Source organism: Lissotriton vulgaris, chromosome 2_1, assembly GCF_964263255.1.
Source record: "Lissotriton vulgaris chromosome 2_1, aLisVul1.2, whole genome shotgun sequence".
Taxonomy (NCBI): domain Eukaryota; kingdom Metazoa; phylum Chordata; class Amphibia; order Caudata; family Salamandridae; genus Lissotriton; species Lissotriton vulgaris.
Genome location: NC_141687.1, coordinates 2,010,386,894 through 2,010,414,592, shown reverse-complemented (window position 1 = coordinate 2,010,414,592; position 27,699 = coordinate 2,010,386,894). Strand labels below are relative to the sequence as shown.

General features: G+C 45.3%; 1 protein-coding gene across 1 annotated transcript in view; it reads right to left on the bottom strand.

Moving 5' to 3' along the window:
- The window catches only part of HDGFL3 (HDGF like 3), a 304,397-nt gene extending 277,413 nt beyond the window's left edge, over positions 1-26,984 (bottom strand). Inside the window, exon 1 of the mRNA XM_086958233.1 lies at positions 26,649-26,984. Within this exon, the coding sequence (XP_086814359.1) occupies positions 26,649-26,732 (84 nt within the window). The 5' untranslated portion in view covers positions 26,733-26,984. The remainder of the gene's footprint in view (positions 1-26,648) is intronic.
- Between the last annotated feature and the right edge of the window lie 715 nt (positions 26,985-27,699).

Sequence of the window (27,699 nt, the reverse complement as noted above, 5' to 3'; positions counted from 1 at the left end):
ATATTTATTTTTCAGAAAGACACACATTCACTGGATGGTGTCATCAGTGATGTCATGAGTGATGTCACTGACCATATCATGAGTGATGTAATATGTGATGTCATCAGCAGTGCATTGCACGCGCAAGTTATAGTGAGTCCATCTAACTATAACGTGGGAATTTCAATGGTTTTATATCAGTAAAATTTCCAGCTAACTATAACTGGTGTGAAACCTATGGTTTTTTCAGTGAATATATATATATATATATTACCTACTGGCGGTCGCCAGTAGGTATATATAGTTAGGATTTTTTCTCTATGGGATTTTTGAAAATTCTATGTCTAATAACTTTGGCGTTTGAGGACGGAATTGGCTGAAATTTTCAGGAAAATGGAACATTTTGTTTCTGAGCAGCCCCTGACAATTTGGTGGGGTTTCATCAAGGGGGGGCCGAGAAAAAAGGGGGGTCCCAAAACGCGTTTTTCCCATGTTAATTTCCATAGGGCGGTTGGCCTCACTTTTAGCTCGAACAGCTGAATGGATTTGCACGAAACCTGGCAAAATTGTAGGGACTGTTAGCCCGATGTGCCTTTGCTAGGTCTCAATATATGTGCTCCAGTGGATTTTGAGTAATTTAAGTTCAAAAAAAGATATATATCTGGGCGGAGCCTAACCACACATCTGATCTGATTGGCTGTCAGCACTTCATCCAAGAAGTGTTGGCAGCCATCTTGGGACCAATATACATGATAGCACCTCATTAAAAAGCATTGTAGTTAATATAGGGTTCTAGGACTTTAGTTACATTATAAATCATTTGTTGATGGTACCATACTCGTTTTAGGAATTGTGGTGGGTTCTAAGGTGATTTTACCATGTGAAAAAACCTTCTGCTGTGATATCATGAATATTGTTTGAAAGAAAACTAATATCTCATGATTTTCCCACAGTGGTTTGGAAGGGGATCTATAAGCTAAACTGAAAGCATATTTTCTGTAAATTCACATTATCTTTCTCAGTCATGTGAAAATGAAGTCTGACATTCTCAGTAAAACATGTACATCCAACAAGGACAGAGACTGTCAGTTGATTCCTTTGTGTTCTACTGCAGCCTCCTAGAGTGTTCTAAAGAACAACTAGAGCGCTAACAGTCCTACTTATTACAAAGGTATGGCACACCTGAAGCCATCTTGATTGGAATAAAGTGGTAACTCTTAAAACATTTAATTTAAAAAGAAACAACATGAGGGGGTATATTTTGCAATAGAAAGTATGATTAGTGCTGCAGAATGAAAAATTAGGGCACATTTTGAGTGACTTCTCAAATCCTTTTCTATTTCATTAAAACATTCTGACATGCAGTCTCCCAAAATGGCCACCAGAGACAAAAGAGCCCAAATGTAGCCCAAATATCACCCAGATGTAGCCCAAGTATAGCCCAATGACAGAATGTCCCAGAGTGTTCTAAAGAACAACTAGAGCGCTAACAGTCCTACTTATTACAAAGGTATAGCACACCTGGAGTCATCGTGATGGGAATAAAGTGGTAACTCTTAAAACATTTAATTTAAAAAGGAACAAAATGAGGGGGTATATTATGCAATAGAAGGTATTATTAGTGCTGCAGAAAGAAAAATGAGGGCACATTTTGAGTGACTTTTCAAATCCTCTTCTATTTCATTAAAAAATTCTGACATGCAGTCTCCCAAAATGGCCACCAGAGACAAAAGAGCCCAAATGTAGCCCAAATATCACCCAGATGTAGCCCAAGTATAGCCCAATGACAGAATGTCCCAGAGTGTTCTAAAGAACAACTAGAGCGCTAACAGTCCTACTTATTACAAAGGTATGGCACACCTGAAGCCATCTTGATTGGAATAAAGTGGTAACTCTTAAAACATTTAATTTAAAAAGGAACAAAATGAGGGGGTATATTTTGCCATATGAATTCTGATTAGTGCTGCAGAAAGAAAAATTAGGGCACATTTTGAGTGACTTCTCAAACCCTCTTCAATTTCATTAAAAAATTCTGACATACAGTCTCCCAAGATGGCCACCAGAGACAAAAGAGCCTAAATGTAGCCCAAATATCACCCAGATGTACCCCAAGTATAGCCCAATGACAGAATGTCCCAGAGTGTTCTAAAGAACAACTAGAGCGCTAACAGTCTTACTTATGACAAAAGTATGGCACACCAGAAGCCATCTTGATTGGAATGAAGTGGTAAGTCTGAAAACACTCAATTTAAAAAGGAACAACATGAGGGGGTTAATTTTGCCATAGAAAGTATGATTAGTGCTTCAGAAAGAAAAATTAGGGATCATTTTGAGTGACTTCTCAAATCCTCTTCTATTTCATTAAAAAAATTCTGACATGCAGACTGAAACATGCACTTTGAATACCAGCAGCAGACGTCCCTGGTGAGCAGTAGCTTTACTACAGTGATCTAATGTGCAACTAGAGTGCTAACATTCAGAATTTATGGCAAATGTGTGACACATCTGAATGCCTTCTTGATGGAACCAAAGTAAACAAGCATTGAAAATGAAATAGATCTCGCGCTTGTTTAAGTTAAAGCAATTCTGTTTGTAATGAGGTGGCTTTTTAGCTTTGCTTTTATTAGTGTTTTTTCAACTTTCATGTAAATAACATGCATCTGTATGCGTATATGTATGCATGCATTTATGTTTGTATTTATATAGATATACAGATGATATATGTTTATTTTCAGGAAGCTGTTAAAAACAAATTTGTTCACTCTGTAGATCTGTCTCTGCCTCTCTCTGTCTCCATCTCCTCAGCGCGGGGACACGCCGGGACGGCGTCACCAAGCGCTTTATAAGCCCCTTTATTATTATTATATATGTATGTATATATATATATTCACTGAAAAAACCATAGGCTATAGACCATATATAGTTAGGAATTAGCATTTACAAAACCTTGAAAATTCACTGAAAAAACCATAGGTTATAGACCATATATAGTTAGGAATTAGCATTTACAAAACCTTGAAAATTCACTGAAAAAACCATAGGTTATAGACCATATATAGTTAGGAATTCGCATTTACAAAACCTTATTTTACTCACACAAAACCATTGAAATTCCATATATAGTTAGTTGCACTAACTATATATCGCGCACCCGCAATCCACTGCTGATGATGTCACATATTACATCATTCATGACATGGTCAGTGACATAACTGATGACATCACTGATGATATCTCAAATGACATCACTGATGACATCACTGATGACAACATCCAGTGACTGTATGTTTCTGTAAAGTTAAAATATGTCTTACATATTGAAGAATGAGTGGATGTATAAGTGTCTGGATGAAGGATTTAGTAGGTGCATGACTGACTGTATGAGTGAGTGATTAAATGTGTCTCACTGAGTGCATGGGTTAGTGACTAAACTGTCTTAATTTGTGCATCATTATGTCTGTTGTTCTGTAAACTCTTGCATGTGTTGATAAGTAGCTATATGAGTAACTATATGGGTTATTGATTGGTTGCCCAAGTATTTGTATGGGAGACTGAGTGTGTGTGTGGGTGGCTGGGAGGTGTATGACTCTGTGCATAGATGTGTGAGCAGTTGATTCACTAGATGTATGGTTTCAAAAGTGCATGTGGAAACAGCTGTATGGGCGGTTGACTGTGTGCATGAGTGTATTGGTGAGTGAATGGATATATCAGTGCTACATGTCAAAGTAAGTACATATGTAAAACACAGTACATGTGAGAGTTGACATATATAAATAACTGTGCATAAGAGCCAGTGAATGTGTGAGTGGCTGTATGGATCATTGTGAACTTGTATCAGGGATTGTATAAGAGAGTAAATATGTGTTAGTATATGTTTGAATAAGTAAAGTTTGTATAACTGTATAGTTGAGGAAATGGAGGTGTGATTGATTCTTTGCATGACTGACTAGGTGTGTGAGTAACTCCATGGATGAGTGACAGTCTGTGAGTGTCTGTTTACACTGATTGTATCTAAGGTTATATTAGAGTCTGAAGAGGTTCATCGTATTATCACATGAATGATGTCATCAGTGATGTGATCAGTAATGTCAAATGAGATGTCATCAGTGATGTCATTTGAGATGTCATCAGTGATGTCATTTGAGATGTCATCAGTGATGTCATCAATGATGTCACTGACCATGTCATGAATGATGTAATATGTGACATCATCAGCAGTGGATTGCGGGTGCGCGATATATAGTTAGTGCAACTAACTATATATGGAATTTCAATGGTTTTGTGTGAGTAAAATAAGGTTTTGTAAATGCGAATTCCTAACTATATATGGTCTATAACCTATGGTTTTTTCAGTGAATTTTCAAGGTTTTGTAAATGCTAATTCCTAACTATATATGGTCTATAACCTATGGTTTTTTCAGTGAATATATATAGATATTTATATATATATATATATATATATATATATATATATAAAGGAATCCCAACCTGTCAGTGGATGACAGGCAGCAGCAGGGTGCAGACCTCAAAGCGCCACGGCAGACAGCCAGGTGTAAAGCTCACAAACGATCCAAACTCAAGTGAGTAGCAGGTTTAAACGTTTATTTAGAAGTAACGCGTTTCACTCCACTAGGGAGCTTGTTCACACAAATGCACTCAGAAAAAGTGAAGGAATATATACAAGGTGTGGGGAGGGGCTTGATTGGGAAAACACGCCCAAAAGTAAAAGAGGAAATAAAGAAACAGTGCCTGAATTAAAAACATGTTAATTTCACATGAACAGCAACATGTACCACGCATGATTGCACATTTAAAGCAGTGATAAAGGCAATTTGTAAACAGTGTATTGTAAAATACCAACATGGATCAAAAAAAGCGTTCAATGGAAGTTAAAGATGGATGGCTGTTAAAACAAATAAGAAAGCAAAATTGCAAGTGTCACGACATAGTGCCTACATTATGCTTTGCAAAAATGTTAGCGGCCAACCAAAAAGTAAAAGAACGCAAGAAAAAAAGAGAAAAATCAAGACTTAGTGCCTGAAAAATCCAACAATGCCAACATTCTCAAAATCGGAGAAAACGTCATCACAATAGAAAGCAGATAACGGTGGTACAAGTTAAATACTGCAAGGAAGAAGTAAAGCAATAAATTGCTGAGGATAAGGAAAACACAATAAATTAAAAAAGTGAAAAAATTATAAAAGATACAAGAGCCCAACCACAAATGTGTAAGAATAAAAAGTCAAAGGGAAAACAACAGAGCACTTAGTAAATTCGGCGGCGACATGGATATATTCAAAAAAATGGCATGAATCCTAGTCAAAGCAAATTAATAAAGAGACATGACTTAAGGGTAGGCGCCATATCAAACACCTGGCAATGAGCCAGAAACAATAGTTGACACCAAGACTGAACAAGAGAAGAAAAAAAGGAAAAAATCGACAGAGACCAAACCGCCAAGTAGGACTATATATAATGTTTTACAAGAAACTTTTCAGATCCTCACCCAAATTAAGCCCGTTGGGGGCTTTGGTGTCGAGGGACAGAATGAGTTGAGATTCTCGCTGTCTCAGCAGTTTTTCACGGTCCCCACCACGGCTGGGTTGAGGCACTGAACAAAGGACTGTGTATTGAAGGTCCTTAAGTTTCTTATTATGGACTGCTCCAAAATGCCTAGCCACTGGGTAATTACTGTCACTGTTGACGATGGCCCTTATATGTTGCAATATTCTCTGATGAACAGGCAACTTGGTACTGCCTATGTACTCCAGATTACATGTACACCTGAGCTTGTAAACCACAAACTCAGATCTACATGTGAGGTGTTCTTTGATAGGAATAGGCGTGTTGCTGAATGCTGTGACATAGTGACTGGCATTTATGGCAAAATTACAGGCACGGCAAGAAGTGCATTTAAAGAAGCCCATTTTGGTGGTCTTAGTAGGTTTGGGAGGGTTTTCAGGTGCTATCCTATCAAGAGCATCGCGCATGGATGGCGCACGTCTGAACGTGATGGTAGGTGTTTCACTTAGCATTGGACCCAAAATGGGATCCGTCAGAATGATAGGCCATTCCGTGCCAATAATGCGCCTGATTTTTCGCTCCTGTGAGCTGAAAGTGGTTATGAGCCTGACAGTACGTTGAGAGTCATCTATGTTGTCTTTGGTGTTCATAGTATGGGGCTCCTTAGGCTTGAGTAATGTAATCCTGTCTATTGATGAAGCTTTAGCCAAAGCTTGATCAAGTATGGCTCTGGAGTACCCTCTTTGCAGGAAACGTTGTTTGGAATCCTCGAGGCATGTTGCCAAGGAGTCAGGGTCGCTGCAGATTCTGTGAATACGAATAAATTCACCAAAGGGGATACTACGGATGGTATGAGCTGGATGGGAGCTACGTGCGTGCAAGATGGAATTCCCAGCCGTACTCTTACGATGTAGTTTGGTCATGAGGGTGTTGTCCCTGATGAACAAATGCACATCCAAAAATTCCGCTTCTGAACTGCTAAGGTTGGCAGTGAATTTCAGATTTAAGGTGTTGGCATTGCAGTCAGATACGAACGAAAGGGCTTGATCTTGGGTGCCCTTCCAGATGATGCAAATATCGTCGATGTAACGCCAGTAATGCGCGATACATGACGACCAGTGTGCGTGTGTGGCTGTGAGCTCGTGCTCCTCCCACCAACCCACATGAAGACATGAGTAGCTGGAGGAAAAGCACGAGCCCATAGCCACACCACGCAATTGCTGATAAGTGTTGTTTTTGAAGCGGAAAAAGTTGGAAGTCAGGCAAAGTTTGATCATGGCAATCAACATGGAATTGTGTTCCCTGAAACAAATGGCATATATATATATATATATGTTATTGTGTCCTCATCCCACCAATAAGCATTGACAGAGGAGGCCGTCATACCATTCTGTGCACCCTGCGGCTACTGCCTTCGCTTAGGCCTAACAAGACCAGCCCCATTAGTATAGGCTTGGTGTAATCATAGGACCAGGGAGGGCTGAGGAGGGGGGGGGGAGGTTACCAGGTACAAGTTATACCAGTCACAAGCTCAGGCCCCAAGACAGTAGGGCCTGCCAGATGTTCACCTCATTTTCCCTACCTCCTCCCTGGTCTATGAAACAAAACTCAGTTCAAATAAGCCCTCACTAATTATTTTTTTTTTGTCCTTATCCCACCAATAAGCATTGACAGAGGAGGCTGTTATATCATTCTGTGCACCAGGGAGGGCTGAGGAGGGGGCAGAGGGGGGGTTACCAGGTGCAAGTTATACCAGTCTCAAGTTCAGGCCTGCCAGATGTTCACCTCACTTTCCCTGCCTCCTCCCTGGTCCAAAGCGAGCCATAACAAAAGCAGCCTTAAGCCAGTCCTCGCATCTAGGAGGGCACAGATCTTTCCACTTCATACATATCTCACGCCGGGCTAGTAGTATCAGGTTTAATAACAGGCCCCTCTGTATCTGTGATAAGTTATTCCCAGGTACTCCATCTCCTCCAAAAATTACCAAAGAGATATTCATCATGATGTTAAAATTAAAAATACCACAAAGGGTGTCCCCCACTTTTTTCTAATATCCTCTAAGGACAAGGCATTCATAAAAATGGCACTCAGGGGGTTTCATTTTGGGCACTTAGGGGAGGATGTGGGGCAAACTTAGCAATTTCAGCAGGTGTATAATAAAGTATGTTGACCACATAAAAGTGATTCTTCAGTTAAGCTGGCCGGTTTAACATGGTTATACAAACGTTTCAAGGAGGGTTCATAAAGATCTGCTGCAATCGACTCAAGGGATGACTGGTTCCAAACTGCATGTTGCAGGGGAAGTTCTATATCATCAGCTTCAATGAGCTTCCCATACCAGATGGACACTTCTTTCTTTTTACGATTTGGAGTCTGCAGGAGATACTCTATTTCCCAGTCTCCACTTATGTCCCCCTTTTCTGCATTAAACCAGGAGGGCAGCTGCAAGTATTTAAACCTCGAGAAATCACTTCCAACCCTGGTCCTCAATGCCTCCCTGGGATGAACCCCCTCCTCTGAGATCAAATCTGACCAAATTGTAATACCTGCCCTTTTTATTGGGACTGCGAGGCTGTCCTTCAGGCAAATCGGAGTTCCCGATGAATCCCATATAGGGGCAAAATCTTAGTAATACCCAATCCCTCATCTGCGTCTCACCTTGAACCAAATATCCAAGGCAGCCCTAAGTAAAGCGCACTTGTTTAAAGAACCTTGGTGTCCCAAACTTATACAAAAAGCTCTCCTCCCCACAGCCGCCCTTCGTCATGGCCTTTTCACCTGGTAGCACCCCCCCTGGCTGACTTCTCCAGCTTTACAAGTAGCATCCTAATATTTTTAAAATGGAAAGCTATAGAATACCACCTAATATCCGGGAGGGCCAAACTCCCCCTAACAAGCCTACGTCTCAGCTTTTTCCAGGACAATCTGGCTCCCTTATTGGCCCCGACGAAACCTCCGATTTTGCTTTGAATTTTATCAATGTCCTTACTGGGAAAGGCTAGGAGAATTGTATTAAAAAGATATGTCAATTTGGGCAAGATGACCATCTTCACCAGGTTGACCCTACCATTTATTGTTAATGGGAGATTCCTCCACCTGGCAAATATACGATCTATCTCATTACTAGTCCAAGTTAGATTAATCTAGGGAATTCTATCCAGGTTTTTAACAATGGTGACACCTAGATATTTTAGTTCTTCACTTGCCTGTCCCTCCCACTCATCAATATTCCAAACATTACCTCGGTTTTGGAGGTATTGGCTAGATAACCTGATAATGTGCTGAATTGGACCAGCAGTGCTTCGACTCTTGGTATGGTCTCCCCTGGATTATTTGTGTATAACAGCAGATCATCTGCGTAAAGGGCCAGCTTGCTGCTATATTGTAGCGATTTAAGGGGGTAATTGAGTCATCTAGTCTTATAGCTTGCGCCAATGGCTCGATGTAAATATCAAACAGCAGGGGAGAGATGGGACAGCCCTGTCTTGTTCCTCTTTGGATGTTGAAGCTAGCTGTCACCAAGCCATTCAACAAGATCTTTTCAGAGGCCCCCTGATAGCAATTTATCATGGTCTGTACGAAGATTGGTCCGAAGCCCATCTGCATAAGAACTTCCCACAGGTACACCCAGCAAACTCTGTTGAACGCCTTGGACGCGTCAAGAGCGACTACGGCCAAGGGGTCCGACCTAGCCACCGCCAAGTCTATGTTGCCTATTAGCTGTTGTGCCAGCTCCTCAATGTACCTTCCAGGTACAAACCCCTGTAGGTCAGCATTAATCAGACTGGGAACAAACTTAGACAGTATCCCTGCCAGTATACCCATGAAGATTTTATAATCGGCATTCATCCATTGAGCTCTGCACTTTTGATCTAACCTTCCCCTGTACTCCTGCTGAGCACGCTCGAGGTCCCTTAAAACTTGCACCGAAGCCACCGATCTACCAGAGCTCCATCAAATCTCTCTCCTGCTCGAACTGTCGGATTTTCCCCTCGATATTCTGCATTTCCCGTGCCTCCACCCTGTTCTTAGAACAGATGCGGCTATGTAACATGCACCTCCGCTAGGCCTTAAAGGCCTCCCACACAAAATTTAAAGAGGTCGAACCAATGTTCGTGAAGAAATAATTCAGCGGAGCCGCTTTAATGTCCCTCCCTATCTCAGGATCGGGCAACATGGATCTTTTCAGCGTCCATCTAGGTTGTAAATTGTGACTTTTATGAGAATAAAAAAACAGCATTGGGGCGGCATGGTTGATAGGTGACTAGGCAAGACTGATATATCCATCAAATTATCTATACTGGGCCTATCAATTAAAACATAGTCTATTGTTGAAGAGTGACCATGTTTCTTGCTATTAAATGTAAACCCCTGTGTGTCACCCCTTTTTGCCCTCTAGGCATCAACTAGCCTCAAGTCGCGCAGCATGTTTTTCATGGCTCTACGGACTCGTGGTGCCCCTATGTAGTAACTCTGGTTAGACCTATCTTTCCGAGGGTCAAAAAGAACATTAAAGTCTCCTCCGGTTATTAAAGGGGTGGCGATTTCCATTAAATTAGATTGCAGTCTGCAAATATAGGCCGGGTCATCTGTATTAGGGCCATAAACGATGCACAAGTCACCTCTAGCCCTCCAAAATCCAACACAGCCACTATCCACCTCCCAGAGTGATCAGACTACACCAATTTTATAGCACACCCTGCCCCCTGTTTTGTCAAATTAGCAACTCCCTTACTGTGGACTGTCTGTTCAGAGAAACAGAAATATTTCCCCCAAGGACACTTTGCGAATATACTACAGAATTCTACATAACTTAGATGAGTCTCCTGGATGAAGCAGATATGGGCGGGAGAGATCTCCAAATATTTTAGTACTAATCTTTGTCTGCGAGGACACCTTAGGTCATTGACATTCCATGAGATAAATGTTACCTCACTTGTCATCATACTTGTTCCTGCCATCCAATTCCACTTCCCGGGGATAACGGTTTAATATTAACAAGAGAATGAGGATTTTGTTTTTGTTTTTATCCCACTGCTCCCCACCCTGTGCCCCCCTCCTTCTCACCTCCAACCCAGTGACCCCCTCAACCCATAGGGAACCCTCCCTACTATTAGGCAAAAGCCTATTTGACCTCAACCCGCTCAGGCATTAGAAAGGGGAAACATCCTTTACAACGTAACTGGTACAACGCAGTACCGTTACGACGCAGCTTTAACAACGAAAGTCGTTACAACGACTTTCGCTGGAGGGCGCTCTAGGATAGGGGATAGTTTAATTTACTATCCAACACCTTCCCTACTATCCACGGGGACTGGTGTTGGAATAGTAAATTAAACTATTCACTATCAGCGCCCCCCCAACGCAAGTCGTTGTAACGACTTGCGTTGTTAAAACTGCGTCGTAAAGGGATGCGTTGTAACGGTACGCGTTGTACCGTCATACATCCATTAGAAAGATAACAAGTAAAAATTACTCAGAAATCAAAACTATAATCTCGCTGGTGAGAGACTCTCCCCAAAGCCACCCCTTCTTATTCTTTGCCCCCATTCTTGATATTAACAATAAGGGTGTCTACCTCTTCCACTGTAAGATATTGGAACATGTGGTTATTCCACATTACTCACAGTGCCGCAGGGAATCTCAATTGAGCCTTAGCCCCCTGCTATTCAGTTCTTCCAGTCTCCTCCCAAGTTCCCACTGCCTTGTTGCTGTAATGTGGGATATGTCTGATCTAATTGCAAAGGAGAAGAGACTGGTGGAAGCTTTAGATGTTAATGTTCCATCCCTGAGAGCTAAAGACAAAATGTCCTCCTTCACAGTATATGTCAAGAAATTGACCAAGATCTTCCTGGGCTTCTGCTTAGCCAAGTTTCTCTTAAATGGATCTCAGTGTACACACTGTATCACCTTCGCGAGGTCAACATTGGGGGAGTTCTTCAACACATTTTTTTCAGTAAAGATATTACAAACCCCTTCAAATCCATTCCCTCCAGTGCTTCGGTAATATTGATAAGCCTCAGGTTGTTTTTCCTTGAATGATTCTCCAGCTGCTCGATGTCGTCTTTCAGCTCTTTATTCTGGTCTACTAACTTTGCCACATCTGCTTTGGTGCTGTCAAGGGCCTCTTTAATTGTTGGTACCTCTGACTCTAATGCATCAGTTCTCAGAGAGACATCCTCAAGTTTTTGAGTGAAGTCCTCACAAGATGATTGAATTGGGGCCTGGTTGGTCTCTGAAACAGTAAATCTACTTGCCATCTCAGAGAACCTACTAGCCATTAAATCTTTAAGAGGCAATAGTATATCTGCCAAGGATCTAGACATGATGCTTATCTCAACAGACTCTTCTGGGGTCCTTTGTTGCTCTTCCTGTTCGCATTGAGATACCAGAGGAGAAAATCTATTAGTTAGTACCACTGCAGGGTGAATTGTGAATGGAGCATCCTCGTAGCTGTCCATTTGTGCTTCAGGGGATCCGTTAACTTCGAATAATTCTGTATGATATTTGGCATAGCATGTGTATCAAATGCCTTACTCTGAATAGCATCCACCTGGACCTCTCCATGCGATCTACTGGTATCACCCCCACGAGGCGCCCAATTGGGAACCTCCCTTTTTGGGGTCCCTGGTAGTCGAGGAGGACATCACCTTATAGAATGTTTTCAATGAGGGAGTTATCTTCACCTTTGAGGCAAGTGCTCTCTTGCCCCTGCCCCTATTTCCTTTTGCGACAACACTGGGATATACGTTTTCCCCCTTATGGTTAGGAGGTCTGGTTGAAGCTCTAACTTCTGAGATTGGGGGGGAAACTCAGAGGAGCAGGATAGGGTGGGTAATAGCAGTGTTAGAGGAGGAGTGGGCAGACGCCAACTTACTCTTTGAGCTGGCCAACCTCACCCAGCTCGCCCTTACCTCCTCTCCAGGTGACTACCACAACTCTGTTAAATAAATTGGCATTTATACGTCCTACCTGGATGGGCAACTCTTCATTTACTTCGGTTTTACTGCCTCCTCCAACCCTAGCACTTGTGTAGACTCCGGCGCTGGCAGTGCTGACTCTGCCGCCTGTGACCCGGATCCAAAAACAGGCAGCACCGCCTCGTCTCCACTTGCGGGACGCTTCCTACCACCAAGGAAATCGGTGCGCCGTCACAGGATTACCCCTAATGTCAGGGTCATACAGATACCTTTGCACGCCGCACTGGCTGTGCTCCGGAGAGACAAAAGGAAGAAGGAAAAAGAAACCCCAGAGGTAAAGGAAGGGCGAATATCTTCCAATAAGCTTGGGTTCCGAGACCCATATCAGCGAGCCCACAGGAAGAAATCACAAAGTCATTAGTGGCCTGAGCTGAGATGCAGTCGCAAATGTTTAGCTTGCGGCCGCCATGTTTCCCCCAATTTTCACAACATGCTCTTACTATTATTGAAACAATTAAGCAAAGTCCAATCACAAATTTGTTTCAGGAAAGTTCAGAAAGAAAAGATGCTCAAAAACGTATACACTTCCACATATCACCTTAATTCTCCTTAAACCATCCAACGTCTCCGTAGCCAACAACGACACATGCTGCAAGTCTTTAGTGCCCAGCAAATTACAAAAAAAATCTACAGAAATAAACAGCACAGCTGATATAGATGGGTCAGTGATTCTCACTTTCTGAATGCCACACAGGTGAAATTTGAGACTGCAATGATTTATGTGATACTGCTGAAAACTGGAAATCCATATGGATTAAATCTTAAATGAAAATGCTATGCCACAGCTGTACTTTTAGAAATAAGGCACACATTGGTGAAACCTACAGGTCTGGCTTTAATGTGCTAAAATGAATGTAAACACAGACATTCACAAATGTACACACAATATCATGCCAAGTCACTGGGTAATCAACTGTCTGGCACCGCAAGCATCTAATATTGGAAAATAAAAAACAGAGCACAGACAGGAGACAAACAAAAAAGCAATCTACACAAAGATGAGGCAGAAAAAGTCTGTACATTTGTGCATGCCTGTATTTACTTACATTAATTACTACATTAAGTACCAACCTAATGGCTTTGCCAATGCTCATATATTTTTCTCAGTGAGGTTCCCTAAGTGCAAGAGTTATACCAAGATATGGGCACAGCACTTACTTAGCTGCTATAAGAAATGCTTGAAATGGAAAAATAGAAGTGCAGGTACTCTGTAGCAGAGTACCTGCTTGTTTCTGAGAAGTGGCGGCACTCTCCAATTAAAAGTATTTTGTCGCTTTTGAGAAGTGCTGGTAACTGAGCCAATTGAGACACTAGCCCCAAACACTCACCCAGTAATACCAATGTTTAACCTTTCTAATCGCGTACTTTCTGACTCAGAACAATCACTTTTGTGCAAAGGCCTGTTATTTGTTCCCATAACATATCCCAACTTTTTGGATCTACAGACTAAACTACTAAGATTTTTTCACAAGATACAGTTACATAGCTACTTCTTGTTCAACCCCAAGCTGGTTACACAGCTAATACCCCATCACGGCTAAGGGTGGGCGTAAAATCCGTTTCGCAGGCGAATTTGCGGATTTTCCGCGATTTTGCGATCCGCGAAATCGCGGTAAAATCCGCGAATCAGCGGGGGCGAATTTTCAGCCAAGCAAGGGTTACAGCAGCAGGTGCAAAAGTTGAACCTAATTTCTTTGTAACCTTTTACAAAAGGGTTACAAACAAATTAACTTCAACTTGGACACCTGCTGCTAATTACTTCCTGGCGCCTCGTTGCCTACTTGCAACTATTCTCTGACCCTGCTCTGACCCTTGAAGCAGGGTCAGAGAATAGTTACAAGTAGGCAACGACGCACCTGTCCAAGGAATTAAACCTCATCAGGAAGCACTTACAGATATAAAAAACAGGAAGAAGGGAGAGGATGGCAAATACACCCATTTTGAGTTGTCAGGAGGGGTTAAACTGAAAGAGACCTTTACAGCACAATTTTCATATGCATTTTGCTAAAAATAAAAAGCTGTATGTTCTGTAGGGGCAACTCAGGAATCTGGCCCTTCAGAGATCCGGCCTCTCTTTCTTTCTCTCATTCTCTCTCTCCCTCTCTCTTTCCCTCGCTTTCTTTCTCTTTCTATCTATCTATCTATCTATCTATCTATCTATCTATCTATCTCTCCCATAAACGACTGCATGGGTAACTTCGCTATGCAAGCGGCTCGCGAAGACGCAAAAATCCCCGCGAACACGCAGAAAACCCCGCGAACACGCAAAAAACCCTGCGAACACGCAAAAAACAAAAATCCGCAAATACGCACAAATTCGCGAATTTTGCAGATCGCGAATTCGCAATCCGCAAATTCGCCCATGCTTAATTACGGCCCCCCTCTACTTTCTCATCATTTGCAAGCATGGATCCTGGTTGTTAGAAATGCGATTTATGGTTGCCTAGGGCTTGGGCCGAAGCCAGGCAAAAGCCACCACTCTAGTCAGGGCAAGGGAGTTACACACGGATGATAACCCCTGCTCACCCCCTTGGTAGCTTGGCACGAGCAGTCAGGCTTATCCCAGGGGCAATGTGTAAAGCGTTTGCGCAACACACACACACAGCAGCAACACACTAGGCACACTACAAAAGAAACTCCACACAAGGTTATATCAAAAATAGCCTTTGTATTATCATAAACACATTAGAAACATAATCACATAACATTCACTGTGCCAACTACCACTAGGCAATATTCACAGGGGATTATATACAGGACCAGGCCAATCGGGTGACGGTCAGAACCACCAGAACAGGTAAGTAAATATAACTACTGGTACCATTACGACCTAAGCATTATCACATTAGCATTAGACACCATCCTAAAATATCACAGGATGACATTAGGCAATAAATCACATTAGGCCCAAACCACATTAGCATAAACACATTACACAATAGGCCCTGACTGCATAAACACAGTATGCAATAACTTCCTAAGCATAAACACTTTATGCATTAGGTGTCACAAACATAAACACGCTATGCAATAACCTCATAGCATGACATTAGGTATCATCCCAAGCATAAACAGATTGCATCTTCTCATTAGGTATAAACACATTTGGCCTAAACAATGGGCAGAAACACCTTATGCGTCATCATATTAGGCAAACATCATCAGCAGCTGCAGTGCACCATATTATTATTACTGCGCACTGGGGTACTCAGCAGAACACATTGTACCTACACAGAATTAGCGAGGCACCATTGTAACCTCTTATGACAATACATGTAAACTCAAGCATCAGTTCCTTAACACTAAGTAACCTCGCACCCCTGTTATCTATACTTTACCTAAAATGCATAAAAATCAAGAAAACCCACCTGGCCACCCAATAGTCTATGGCTGCGAATCTATTCTAGAGCCACTCCGCCAATATGTGGATTTCTTCATGATTAGACATTTTGTTCCTAAAATAGACTGTTATATCCGTGACAGTATGTCAATGATAAATCTCTTTGAACACCACCCGTGCAACCCTGATTGCGACATCTTTTGTACTCTTGATGTGGAATCGCTCTATATGAACATTCCCCAGATTGACTCTCTTCTAGTGCTTTAGCAAGTCCTTAACACATGTCCACGCCCCCATGCAGTGCCCACCTTTTTCATACTGCAACTACTGGAAATCTGTCTAAGAATTGTTTCCTCTTCAAAGGCCAATACTATCAACAGGTCAAAGGGACCTCAATGGGCGCTATTTTTGCTCCTAACCTGGCCATACTCTACATGGACAACCTAGAGACTAAGCGCATTCTGTCGACAGTGCACCCTTTCCACATTGGGATCTCAGTCTGAAAGAGATACATGACAATATTTTTATGATCTGGCAAGACTCAGAGGAAACGATGAAACAGTTCCTCCATTGGCTGAACAATAAATGCAAGGGGCTCAACTTTACTCTGTCAACCAGTAAAACAACTATTCTATTTCTTGGCCTCAACATACAACACCTAGATGGAGTACTAATCACAAACCTCTTTAGAAAACCCACTGAGCGCAACACACTTTTGAGATATGACAGCAACCATCCCCGTGTCCTTAGAGACTCACTTCCCTACTCTCAGTTCCTACCCATCAGGAGGAACTGAACACTGAAAGAGGACTATTTCCGTGAAGCAAAGTTCCTGAGTAACAAATTGAAAGCAAGAGGGTACCCATGCAGACTGGTTCGCAATTCCATGAAAGAGCATGGAACTGTTCAAGGGACTGACTCTTAGAACCTAAAGAGAAATCATCACAAAATTGCCTAGTATGTGCCACTACCTTTTTACCTGTCTCACATACGGTACACAAAAGCATCATTAAACACTGGGAAGTCCTCCATTTGGAATGCCCAATATTTGCATTTCGAAAGAGCAAAAACATTAAGGACCATTTGGTCAGAGCAGCCTTCCCTACCACCACACCCACTGGTACACTTAACGATCACTGGGGCCTGGAACCACTCACAGGTCATGTCAAATGTGGCAACTGTGTTGCATGTAAATTTACTATTCAGTATAAGGAAATTATCTTTGGCAAAATCAAATGGAGTTAAAACATTTCTCTAACTGCAACACTTACAACGCAATCCATGCCATACTATGTCCTTGCGATGAAATCTATATTGGTCAGGAAACACAAAAAGCACAATTAAGGATTTGCCAACAACGCAGCAGACTACACTGCAGAACACCAAATGCCCCCTTTGTGGAACACTTCTTGGCGTCTGGACACAGCGTGGATGACATTCGCTGGACCATCATCAGTGTCATCAAGCCACCTCCAAAGGGGAACTGACCGGTTGCAGCTCCTCAACAAGGAGAAACTCTAGTGGACTTTATGAACTGGAAGCATACATAATGGACTTAACTGCCTTAACCCCTTTAGTGCTAAGGCATTATTAGTATTCTCCTATAATTTCCATTGAAATCAATGGAAAGTCCATGACGAGTTACCCTTGCCATTAGCATCCAAGAGGTTAAGGACTGGACCAAATTAATATAAATCAGCAATCTGGTACCACCTATTATGTGATCGTAGTTCTCTCTTTATAAACGGACAATTGTTGTGCAAGCCCTTTATGCTTCTTTTCAATGCTTTTTAGGTCTTGCCTATGCAGCGCGCATGCGCTGCAGAAGAGGGCCTTTAGCTGTCGCGCTGCTCATTTTCAAGCACACACTCGTGCTTGTGGCGGCATCCATCTTGCGGGAGCGAGCAGGGGCGCGCCACAAGCACGAGTGCAATGCTTGAAAATGAGCAGACTGCGCGCGTGCGCACGCACCACTTCCGGGCTTGTTTAGGTTGAGCCTTGTTTTTTACCCCTGCTCCCTGTATACCCCGCTCCTCCCTCATTCGCCCCAACCCTCCCTCCTCCCAGTGCTTGTTAAGTATGCAGAATTGGCACTGCATCTTTCCCAGGGTCTCCACTTCTGAGCTGCCCTTTCTCTGCAGCTGATCCTTGTGAACGGCTGCAGCCTGGGAGCGCTCTGCGCGATGACAGTCTGGCAGCCCAGGGCCAATCACGGGGCTTCCCTGTGCCCTGTCCCAGGACTGCTGCATTCCTACTCCCTCCTTCGGCGATGCAGGGGTGCCCCTAGTGGAGCCAGAGACCTCCGCCACACTTTCTAGGGAAACTTTCGAACTCTGTGGCATCCTGTTTATATCTGCCCCAGGGAATCCCGCAGCCATGCTGCTCCCATCCATGCTTCTCTTCAGGGATGTTTATGTCTGAGTGAGAGGACGTGTGCAGCTGAGCAGGAGGATTACTGATGGGAGCCCAAAACTTTACTGTGTGATGCTATCAAGAACTCCTCGGCTCCTCGCGCACACGCCTCCCAAATGAATGGCTTGCACAGCAGCCCGGCAGCTCACGTTGTACGGGATAAGCCTACCTGATGCACAGCAGCCAGTGGACACATGCGGGCTGGAGATTAGCGCAGCACTTGCACTCTCACACTCGACTTCAAAACACCACAGGCAGGATTTGTGCTGACGCCGATCCAGTCCGGAGCCCCAGCCGCCGCAGGGCCGCCCGCCTGGTTTTTCGCGCCGGTTTTGCCGCGACCCTGCCCCCACGCCTGCCGATTGGACCACGCGCTCCCCGCCTCCCTGCTGACCCGCCCGCCCGGCTCCCTTCTTATGACGCCCCCTCTGCGACCGCGCAGCGGACGCGCGCAGCGGGAGCGCCGACTGAGCGCCGAAGGTGCGCCAAAGGTAAGCCCGTCTGCGCCCGTCCGTGCCTGGACCGCGCCCAGCGCCAGGACCCCTGGCCCCCGCAGATCTCTGCCCACCCGCCGGACGTACGACGCCGCCACCCTCAACGCACTCAACGACGGACGAGTCCCGGGATGCTACCGTGCCACCCCGAGACGCTCCCACGGACCCTTCTGCGGCACCGCCTGCAAGTTCACCTGCATCCGGACCTGCCTCGCACCTGCACCCGCCAAGCCGACCAACAGCAGCAACCACCTCAAGTGCATCCTGCTCAACACCTGCTCCGTCCACAGACACGCCATCGAACTCTGGAACCTCCTCGACACCACAGCTCCTGACGTCGCCTTCCTCACGGAAACTTGGATGAACGCCTCTTCAGCGCCCGACATCGCCATCGCCATCCCAGAGGGCTACAAGATCACCCGGAGGGACCGCACCGCCAACCAGATAGGAGGAGGCATCGCCATCATCCACAGGGACACCATCCGCATCACGACCAGCACAGACGACATCCTGACCACCGCCGAACACCTACACTTCCAGATCCACACCGACCCGAAGACCACCCTCAGAGGCACCCTGATCTACCGACCCCCGGGACCACGCACACGATTCAGCGAGGACATAGCCGACTTCGTCAGCCCGCATGCCCTCCCCTCCGCTGACTACATCCTCCTGGGGGACATCAACTTCCACCTGGAGAACAACAACGACCACAACACCACCACCCTGCTCGACAACCTCGCCAACGTCGGACTCAAGCAGCTGGTGACCACCCCCACCCACCTCGCCGGACACACACTCGACGCCGTCTTCTCATCCAGCAAAGACATCACCTTCAGCCACGCCACTGGACTCCACTGGACGGACCACAGCTGCATCCACTTCACCTTCAGAAGAACGACGATCCACCACCACCAGCAACAGGTTGCCCGCAGAAGCTGGAGCAAGATCACAGCCGACCAGCTCGCCGCTTCCCTGAGCCAGCACCCTCCCGCCAGCTCAGCGAACCCCAGCCAGGCCGCCGACAACCTCACGAAGTGGATCAGCAACTGCGCGGACGAACTCGCCCCACTGAGGACCCCGCCCAGCAGACCCGGCAGCAAGAAGGCCCCATGGTTCACCGACGAACTCAAGAGCTCCAAGAAGAACTGCCGAGCCCTCGAGAAAGCCTGGAGAAGGGAGCCAACACCGGACAACATAACCACCCTCAAGCTTGCCACCCGGAAGCACCACCAACTGATCCGCGCCACCAAGGAAACTGCATTCAAGGACCGGCTGGACAACAACGCACACAACAGCAAGGAACTCTTCAACATCGTGAAAGAGCTCTCCAACCCCAACGCCGGAAACAACGACATCACCCCATCGCAAGAACTCTGCAACTCCCTCGCCTCCTACTTCCACAACAAGATCGCGGACATACACAACAGCTTCAACACCCAACCAACGAACGCCACGTCTGACAGGACCGAACCAACGCCCCCCACCACCACCCTCCGCGCCTGGACCCCGATCAGCACCGAAGACACCGTCCGCATGATGAACTCCATCCACTCCGGATCCCCGACCGACCCCTGCCCTCACCACGTCTTCAACAAGGCCGACGCTGTCATCGCACCCCACCTGCGGGACATCATCAACACCTCCTTCACCACCGTCACCTTCCCTGAGAGCTGGAAGCACACCGAACTCAGCGTTCTACTCAAGAAACCAACAGCGGACCCCACCGAACTCAAGAATTACCGCCCCATCTCGCTGCTCCCGTTTCCGGCCAAAGTCATCGAGAAGACCGTCAACAAGCAACTGGCCGCTTCCTCGAGACGAACGGATCCCTCGACCCCTCACAGTCTGGCTTCCGAGCCAACCACAGCACCGAGACCGCCCTCATCGCTGCCACCGATGACATCCGAATCCTGATGGACAACGGAGAAACAGCGGCCCTCATCCTCCTAGACCTCTCCGTGGCCTTCGACACCGTCTGCCACTGCACCCTAGTGCAGCGCCTCTACAACGTCGGAATCCAGGAGAAGGCACTGGAATGGATCATCTCCTTCCTCGATGGAAGGACCCAGAGAGTCCGCCTACCACCGTACAAATCAAAGGCCACCGAAGTCATCTGCGGCGTACCCCAAGGATTCTCGCTGAGCCCAACCCTCTTCAACGTCTACATGAGCCCCCTCACGGCCATCGCACGCCAACACAACCTGAACATCATCTCCTACGCCGACGATACCCAGCTGATCCTCTCCCTGACCAACGACCCCGCCGCCGCCAGAGCCAACCTTCACGAAGGAATGAAAGAGGTAGCCGAGTGGATGTCGACCAGCCGCCTGAAGCTGAACTCGGACAAGACGGAAGTCCTCATTCTGGGATCCTCGCCCTCCGCTTGGGACGACTCCTGGTGGCCCCCCGCCCTGGGAACCGCACCCAAACCGACAGACCACGCACGCAACCTGGGCTTCATCCTGGACTCCTCCCTCTCCATGACCAGGCAAGTCAACGCCTCCGTCTCCTCGTCGTGCTTCAACATCTTGCGCATGCTACGGAAGATCTTCCGGTGGATCCCCACCGAGACCAGGAAGACTGTCACCCAGGCACTCGTCACCAGCCGACTGGACTACGGCAACGCCCTCTACGCCGGAACCACCGCCAAGCTCCAGAAGAGACTCCAACGGATCCAGAACGCCTCAGCCAGACTCATCCTCGACGTCCCACGACACAGCCACATCTCCGGACACCTAAGAGACCTGCACTGGCTGCCGGTCAACAAGAGAATCACCTTCCGTCTCCTCACCCACGCACACAAAGCCCTTCACGATCAAGGCCCGAGCTACCTCAACAACCGCATCAACTTCTACGCTCCCAAACGACACCTCCGATCAGCCAGTCACGCCCTCGCCGCCGTCCCCCGCATCCGAAGAGCGACAACAGGAGGAAGGTCCTTCTCCTACCTGGCCGGCAAGACCTGGAACTCCCTCCCTCCCGACCTGCGCCTGACCCAAAACCACCTCGCCTTCAGGAAGAAGCTCAAGACCTGGCTGTTCGGGTAGTAGCAGCACCCCCCCCCCCCCCCAGCGCCTTGAGACCCTCCGGGTAAGTAGAGCGCTCTATAAATGTCTATGATTGATTGATTGATTGATTGATAGGCTAATTTACTGCACTTATATACCGCTATGTACCTCTGAGGAGACCTGGGTGCTTCTTTGGTCTTTTGAAGTTAGTCAGTATTGTGTGATCCTGGACACATTTGTCAATCCCTTTGTTGTGTATCCTCTCCCCTGTTCTGACCAAATGTAGGAGGCGTAAGAACACAAGCAGTGGCATAGCCAATAGGTCTTGCCTTTGGGACCTATTGCATAACTAAATACTTAGAAGGTTCCAAATGCGAGACCTATTGGCTACGCCAATGCTTGTTTCAGTTGTTCCCTGTGATGTGTTTTTATGCTCCGTGACTCTACCTAATTGTGTGCTTTCATTGTTCCACACGTTATTTTCTATCACTCCATTCTTCCCCCTCTCCCTGTATCCTTTCCTTTTGCACCCATTCTAAACTTTAGGCGTACTCTTTATTAAGTATCTCCCCACTTCCAATCCCCCAGGAGCCCAATTGGTTCCACATTCACCTCCCTTAATCTTCACTGCCCATTATGGCCGCCGTTTAGATGCAACCCGCCTACGGTCACATGACCTTGTTATCCAATTATGAATGAATGAATGAATGAATGAATGAATGAATGATATTTATTGTTGGTTACTGAAAACCATTACATTGTTATCCAATTAGCCTTCAGCTCCCATTCACGCCTGCGATTCATGCCTGCAAGAAGCACGCCCATGCAGCAGTGTCCTCACTACTAGGTAAGCTCTTTCCCAAGCCCCGTACTCACTCTCCGGTTGAGACTCTCGCAGTCTGCCTTAATGTAGACCATCTTCCCTCCCAACAGGCCATTTCTGACCTAACCCGCCTAATTGATGTAATACCCGTGCATGCAGAACCATCTCTAACAACCTATTGAAGGTTTGACCACACCAGATCTGGACGCTCTATCTGCCCCAGCCTGGGCCACACCAGCCCCCGTGGAGTATCCATGCCGCTCCCTTCTGGACATTAGGTATGCCTACCTAGCTTCACAGCTTGATTCTCTCTCCCACGAGTGCAGAAGTGTCATGTCTCCACACTTATGACTCCTCGTCATTGCGCGCTTTTAATCACCACTTAACTTTTATTCACCACGTAACTGTAACAATGGATTTTCGTATGTTTCGTCTCCGCATTCACGTGCTGATCACCACCGCCCGTCCTCGGTGTTTAACAGTTCACTACTCATGGTAGTTCCATCGGGTCACGGCGCGCTTAAGTCATACTCAATTTTGTTTGTGTCTCAAGCGACAGCGCGTCCTGCTCTTCTTTCAATTTTAATTCTAAATTTAATATACACTCAACTGGTTGCTTTTTACTGCTTAAGCGCAGTTCCCCCGCACTTCTACTTTCTAATTTTTACAGTTCACGTCTGCCCTACGCACGCCTCAATTTTCACTTACTGGATTTCGCATACTCGATTTCACACTAGTAAAAAGATTGCTCGTCGCTTGTACATTTTCGCCTAACCTAACCCTATGTCCCTCTCCTTTCTCTTATCTTCTCTCCCAAACTCTTGTCTTTGGAAATTACAGGCAAACGCACCCAGGCATGCTAATGTAAATGTCCTGATGATGATCATCATGTTTTGTAAGGATCGAAACGCCGTCGTATTAATGCACACCATATACACTTCTCAACTAAATATTGCTCATGTGTAATGGTGTCCCACTATATTTTGTTTGTAACATCAGTATGCGCTACATACAAACAACTTACTTTGCCTGAGCCTTTTTTGTTACACGTTGTTCATCCTATTTTGCTGAGTTAGATGCAGGCTTGTGTCCCACTTTAAATAGCCTTTGTTTATTTTTTGGAAACTAATTCAATATTAAAGTATCTGTCCAGCTGGACAGCTTCAAATATAGTACCGATTGAGCCTATATTCATTGTTTGATCATTCCTGGTTAGAGACCACTGTGTTTGAAACTAGTACCTATAATAGTGGCAAAAGTGGTTGTTGCTTTCATCTCCGCTGTGCATGAACACCAATGTCACAGACAGCGTTGGAAGCAGCATTTGTGTCAGGGAAGCACAATAGTGGTATAACACATGGAACTACCTTTAGTTATTCTCAGAAATGTATAACTGCTCAAAGAACACTCAAAGCCCCTCTCTGTATTCTTTTTTCTTGCTATATTGAGCTCTGGTTGACAACTAAAGATTTCCCCAATCAGACCTAAAAAAGACAAGCATTGGCAATGCCAATAGGCTTGGCTTCAAAGGAATGGTGTACGGTAATGTGAAGCATTACGAGTGAATAGCATTTGAATTGCTATGTATTTGTGTGGAAGCAAAAAAATGTAGAATAATATTGGTGTAGGTTAAAAGGTCAGGTGACAGTTGAACTGTCAATCCAGACCTATACATTCACATAGATTAATGACTGCCCTCCTCGCCTCTGTGCTGTTGTCAGAGAAAGACAAAAAACATGAATTATCTAGTTATCAAAGACGCTTTTACAGCATTACTATACCATGTGTGTGCCCCTGAATATTCACGCCCCACAGCTGGATAAATAAACAAAATTAACACAGCAGTGCGATGGGCAAGCACTTTGTTTGTGGAAACACACAACTTCTGCCCAATCAAAATATGTGCTGCTGTATGGCAGCCTCACTTTAGTGGTGCTCACCTAATTGTCTAGTGACAGCTGCGCTGTCAAGCCAAACCATGAATCGGGGAAAAATCACTATGCAGAGATTTCACCTCTTCAACCTAGATTCTCATTAAAATGTAAGTGCTCAGCAACATCATTATGCAGCACGTGATTCCTAAGTTATGGTATATAGCTGGAATTCTAACAGCTATACCACATCTACAACCATGGTTGAGAAGGAACTGTGGGACAACATGCAGGTTGCGCGGTGCAGGGAAAGAAGATATGGAACATTTGTTATGCACCTGCTTGAAGTTGAAAGAGGAAAGAGTAGCTCTTCTAAAAACCTCTTTTAATGAACACAGAATACGCACACGCAGACAAGCAGTCCTTGCATATTTTGACCCACATGTTTTGACCCAGGATTTCCGTCACTAAACGGGAAGTTGGTGAAATTCCTGAAATTAGTGGTGCTAGAATTAACAAGCCAAGATGTCGGCCCAGGCAAGACATAATGAACTATGGACATTTCCCAAATACCTATTTTTCCACTAATATATCTATTAATAATCAAGATTTCTCTTTTTAAGACTTTTTATTGATGAAATGTGCACCCAAATCTATTTTTGTAATGGTTTTAATTAATCAGAAACAATACATTTTTTACTTACTTACTTACTAATTGTCTAGTGACAGCTGCGCTGTCAAGCCAAACCAAAATCACTATGCAGAGATTTCACCTCTTCAACCTAGCTTCTCATTAAAATTTAGGACCTCAGCAACATCATTATGCAGCACGTGATTCCTAAGTTATGGTACTCGGTCCCAAACAACATACACTTTCTACCTTACCTTCTTTAACGAAGTCCTTAAAAACACATGTAACGATGTCACCTTAACAGTACCTAATGTCTCACTATGCTTTAATTTGCTATTGAACGGTGTTAGCACTGAGGCAAGATCAAATGAATGTGTTTTTCAGACTAGTCGGCAAAACACTCTGAGAAACAGAGATACGGTCTTATTGTTGAGGGGAAGTAAGTGAAAGAAAGGTAGAACACACTTTGAAGAGAAGAAAGAGTGAATACTTTCATAGAGGGTTATCAAACTACACGTCTAAGTTACTACACGTCTAAAATTTAGTCACAGCAACTGTATGGATCATTAACGCAGTCTTTCCTACCACACACAGACGACTGGTTCTGCAGCTGTAAGAAGCCCAATGCAAAATATGACAAATTCTTAACAGCGCTGTTTGTGACTGCATGCGTGAAGTACAAAGATGTGGAAACGATTTACTGCCTTTATGTAGAGAGGTGTTTGTGTGTGTGTGTCCACGGGTTGGTGGAGGGGTTCCAAACCTGGGGGGCTCTTGCTGAAAGGATGAGTTTTCGGGGTTTTCCGAAGGGGGAGGAGGCCGTCGACGGTTCTAACTCCTCAACAGACGCTCAACGGTTTTAACTCTCCGAGGGGCTACCCGTGCATTATAGCTCTCTGTATGCAAAACACAGAGACCTGGTATCAAGCGCCTGTTTCTTTAATAAATTGGATCCTTCGCTCAAACCAGGGAGATGTGGAATTCATTTAAGTGCCTAGGAATAAAAGCACGTTCCCTGTCTAGTGTCCTGCCTGAGTCGAGTGGTGTTATTCTAAGCCTGGTTCACATCCTGAGAAAGGATTGGCTGAGTTTCCTAGGTGGGATGAGAGGTGGGGGTGAACTGGTTTCCCGCATGAGCGGAGTGCGTGGTTCTCTGCATGGGAGAAGCAGCATGAATGCTTAGTTGTCGAAAACGAAGCTTTTTTTTAAATTGGGGAGGCATAAGAGTGTCTGTTTGGAAAAGGTACTCGGTTCGCAGACTGGAAGGGTGCGGTTTGCCTCCCTGCTGGTACAAGATCTGATGCACATCCGCGCAGGCCTTCCCAAATTGAGGATGGGTATGCCGCTCTCCCTGAAGCAAGTAGCTCTGCAGTTTCTTGACTGGGGCAAAACGTGGGCATTGAGGGGTTCCTCGTAAAGATGACGAATAGAAAACTGCGAACTGGGGGATGCTGTGCTCTGCAGGCGACAGCAGAAAAAGCTGCGTCTCATCTTACAGCGCCGGCTGCTGAACCGCCGCGCCGCGCCCGCCCTCCTTCCATCCCTCCTTCCTGCTCCATAAGCACCACCAGCCTCCGTACTCACCCTGGCAGGCCAGTGGGGATAGCCCTTCATCTTGGCGAACACCAGCTCTCCAGACTTGTAGTCTCGGGGTCGCGGGCGCGCCATGTCTCCTTGTAACTACCGGAACCCTACCTCACCGAAGCACCAACCAATCACAGGAAGGCTCGCGACTGCGAAGCAGTCCGCTCGCTCCCGGTCTGACAGACAGTCTTCGTTGAGCCAGAGAAGCGATGACGGAATAACCAGCCCCGGGCTGGCAAACAAACAGCGGCGATGCTGCCAACCAGAGCAGTGTCTGTCACGCTGTGAAAAAATCCACCTGTGCGTCCTTCCCTCAGTCCGACGCCCGGATACTCCGTCGACAATGGTGCGTGAAATAATGAACCCGTCACCTGTACACGTATTTGCGCGTTAAAGATACGTGTCCTTGTGGCCATCGGTGTACGTCTAACACAGGCATCCTCGGAGCAGAGTTAACTCTAGGGATTCCACTTGCTATTCAAACTCTTCTTCAGTCAACGACAGAAAATAGATATTTTTTCGGCATGTTCATTTCATGAGTTCACAGATTCTTGCAAAAGTACACATAACTGCCAATTTTTCACTTTGCTTGTGTGACATTTCCATGCTTTCGGTGCCCTTATTAGTGACGTTAATCTGCTAAATGTGACACTTTCTCCTGAGTAAAACCAAGCAATGAAGTGCACTGAAAATAAATGACACTCTTTTGAGTAAAGAGTAGCTTTAAAATAAATTGAAACTTCTCAAATGGAATGTCACTAACTTACAGCCTCTTTCTAAGAAGACCCTACTGTAAATCAATTGTGGAACCAATATTTATTACAATTAAGATACGCCATGGGGAAGCTGGCAGGGAGCCTGTAGAGATATATGCTTAACCTGGCAAGATATCAATTGTGGATCCACAGTATGCAATAGCAACGAGTACGTTTTTGAAGCCTGAGATGTAATTAAATTGTATAACACCAGAACCAGGTTATTCCACATGGGGATGCCTGATAATGAAAAATGCATGCAAGGAATATCCTTTTTTTTTCTTCTTTTGTGCAGC